General features: G+C 49.8%; 1 protein-coding gene across 1 annotated transcript in view; it reads right to left on the bottom strand.

Annotated features, from left to right (window-relative positions):
• Positions 1 to 3,171, bottom strand: part of TOX3 (TOX high mobility group box family member 3) — a 43,195-nt gene extending 40,024 nt beyond the window's left edge. Inside the window, exons 1-2 of the mRNA XM_005880321.1 lie at positions 3,107 to 3,171; positions 1,993 to 2,089 (exon numbers count right to left, since the gene is read on the bottom strand). Of these exons, the coding sequence (XP_005880383.1) occupies positions 1,993 to 2,089; positions 3,107 to 3,171 (162 nt within the window). The remainder of the gene's footprint in view (positions 1 to 1,992; positions 2,090 to 3,106) is intronic.
• Between the last annotated feature and the right edge of the window lie 163 nt (positions 3,172 to 3,334).

Raw genomic sequence — 3,334 nt, 5'->3', positions numbered from 1 at the left:
GGGGAGAGAGTGGGGGAGGGAGGGAGGGAGGGAGGGGGGGACAGAGAAACCCCACTTTCATTTCAGTGCCTCATAATGAGAGTGATGATCATGACCATCATCACCATCATGATGTGTTTGCCCACTAAAGCCTTTTCTCCACACATTATTGAACTTTCCTAAGTGCAACGAAATGTAGTTTATTTCCCCCAACCACCACTCAGATGCACATCATTCCTCTCCCCATTTTATCAGTGAACAAACTGAGGCTTCTGAGGGTCAGCCTACGGGCCCCAAATGGGAGACAAGCACAGAAGCGGGGCGTCCATCCTGCCTCACAATCTGTCTCGCTGAGAGTCCAGTATCCATAGCAACATGAGTATTTCACTCCCCGATCAAGTCCATTCTGAAACCTATCCACCTCATCGCACCCAAAGCTAGAATTTCCCCGCGGGTATTGCAAGTACCCAAGTGCGGCAAAATGCTCGCGAAGAGGGTTCCCCTGTCCTGTGCGTGTGTGCGAGGCTGCAGACCCCTGCCCTCTCCGATGACTCCCAAGGCCGGCTACAACGTTAAAGGCCCTGGGAAGTCCTGCAGCTAATTCTTCACGGCACCACCAGGTCCTGTGCTCCGCACGGGAGACAACCTGGGGAAGGAGATGATGAGGTTCCCACTTGGACGGAGCGCGCACGTTAAAGTGTGAGACAGTAACGCCCTCCCCACCCAGAGGATTTCCCCTGTGGAACGCTTCTGCCTTTTGTTTCCCCCACAGCACCCCGTGGGAACACACTTTGGGAAACCTTGTTCCAAACGCTTTCCTGGCGACATGCTTTTCTTTTCCCCGAAGCCTTATGAAAGCGAGGAGTTTCATTTTGTACAACGGTAAAAAGGTGATGCATTTCGCAAAGCAACTAAACAAGAACTTCTAGATTAAGCGCTGTGAGTCACCTTAATTTGGCCTTATTTTCCAGCCTTTGTAGATGGTAACTCCCACTGTTGTTCCTTCAGATGTCTCCTGCTCAACCATATAAGGTTCCTCTAGGACCTTAGTCAGCAAACTGAGGCTCGCGAGCCACATGCGGCTCTTTGGCCCCTTGAGTGTGGCTCTTCCTAAGCCTTAGGAGTACCCTAATTAAGTTCATAACAATGTACCTACCTATATAGTTTAAGTTTAAAAAATTTGGCTCTCAAAAGACATTTCAATCGTTGTACTGTTGATATTTGGCTGTTGACTAATGAGTTTGCCGACCACTGCTCTAGGAGACGTGAAGGGTCAAGACAAAATACTTCAAATAAACTAAATGACCATCAGGTGAAACGGAGAGTTAACTACTCCAAAGAGTTTATGAAAACATTATGATGCCCTGGACGGTGTTGCTCAATGGTTAGAGAATCAGAATCAGCCCACAGGCCATAGGGTCATGGGCACATACCTGGGCTGCAGGTTTGATCCCTGGGCCCAAGTCAGGACATGTGTAGCAGGTAACCAATCGATGTGTCTCTCTCACATTGATGTTTCTCTCATTCTCCTCTTCCCTCTCTCTCTTCTACACTCTCTTAAAAAAACACATTATGAAAGCAATAGATACATATATATGTGGGCAATGGTCACGGAGAGGCAGGGGGGTTGTTGGGGTCCTTTCCACTCTGCTAGGCTCTGATGGATGTGATCCCCACAGATACAGTCCTCGCCGATACATCACACGGCAGAGCTCAAGTACTCGGCCTACTTCTGTATCTTCCATACTTGCACAAAAGAACATCTTCCTTGTAGTTGAAGGTGGTTTCCTTTCTCTGCTTGACGAGTACTTACAGCTTCAGCAAATACCATGGATGAAGGGCATCAATTCAAAAGAAGTACTATAGGATTTTCTAACGAATGTATTGAACATCACTGTGCTCTTGGGCTGTCTAACCGTGCGAAGTGCCACAGCACATGCATGGCTTCGGCGAAGTCTAGCCGGGCCAGCACCAGGCGTGGGAGAACGTGGAGTGGCACAGACAATAACCCACCTCTAATCCCCAGACGGACACTGCAGCCCGAGGAGTCCACGCAGCATCATTCTCGCTGAAATTATTTTGACAGCCATGTGAAGAAGCGTACAGGCTTCTAAGAAAGCAGCATTCACCACAGGGTGTCACAGCTAAACGGCATACATTTAATCCTTAAAAAAAAAAAAGATAATCCGTCGAACTCTCTCTTCCTTCCCCCATTAGACTTGTTAGCAGACACCCTCCAATGGGATGCCTCAGTAGGGACATCTGTCAGGCTGCGCACACAGACGAACGGTGCCATCGTGGGTCAAGTGTGCCGGGCGTGGTCCCGTGGCAGGTAAGGCGGTGCCGCGAAGTTCACACCCTCTCCCGGGCCCTGTGAGCGACCCCGTGGGAAAGAACTTCCCACAGGTGATGAGGTGTTGACCATTGTCAGCAGGGATGGAATCAGTTCCAAGATCTAGATCCCCAAAGAGTGAGCACAAGCCCAATGTGGCCAATGAGAACACGTAACACCAAGGGTTATCCGGAGGGGACCGAGAACACCCCATCAGGAAACAAAGAATGACTTCAGCGCATAAAGACCAAAGGGCAGGGGTTCCCAGTCATATCTAGAAACAAAGACATGCAAGCAGTGAACACTGAGAATACACACACACACACACACACACACACACACACAATTCTGCTGGTTACGTGTATACAATTACACAGAGAGAATTATACACACATATATAATTACTAGAGGCCCGATGCACGAAATTCGTGCAAGAGTAGGCCTGCCTTCCCCCAGCTGCCGGCACCGGCTTCCCTCTGGCACCCGGGACCCGGGCTTCCCTCGCAGCCCGGCTTCGTCTGGAAGGTCGTCCAGAAGGACGTCTGGTCTAATTAGCATATTATGCTTTTATTATTATAGATATACATTCATATGCACACGTACATTAACAGGTACAGTAAAGGAAATAAATTTTTCAAAGCTATCATTTGCCTTTCCCACATGCTAAAAACTCTGAGATATTTATCTGCTGAGCACCGGGGTCCCGTGTAATGGCCGCAGCACTTCCACTTGGGGGTCAGTAGGCATTTCAATCACATGAGCAAAACCAAACTCATCTCCTCCACGTCTGCCCACCCACAGCCTTCCCTGTCTCCTTTATGGGGAACTGGCGCAATGCCAATGACTCGGGCGAAGATCATGCTTGAATCCACACTTTCTCCCATCAAAAGCTTCTGTTGGTTTCTCTTTCCAATTACACCCAAAGCTGACCCCTCCTCCCCTCCTCCATGGGACTCACTCAGGCCCAGGCCACGCATGCCGTCCCGCTGCAGCCGCCCCGTAGGCCGCAGCCTGGCCACGCCA

Source organism: Myotis brandtii, unplaced genomic scaffold (genome assembly GCF_000412655.1).
Source record: "Myotis brandtii unplaced genomic scaffold, ASM41265v1 scaffold633, whole genome shotgun sequence".
NCBI classification, from domain to species: domain Eukaryota; kingdom Metazoa; phylum Chordata; class Mammalia; order Chiroptera; family Vespertilionidae; genus Myotis; species Myotis brandtii.
The sequence above is the reverse complement of the archived record's forward strand: the minus strand, read 5'-3'. Positions and strand labels throughout refer to the sequence as shown.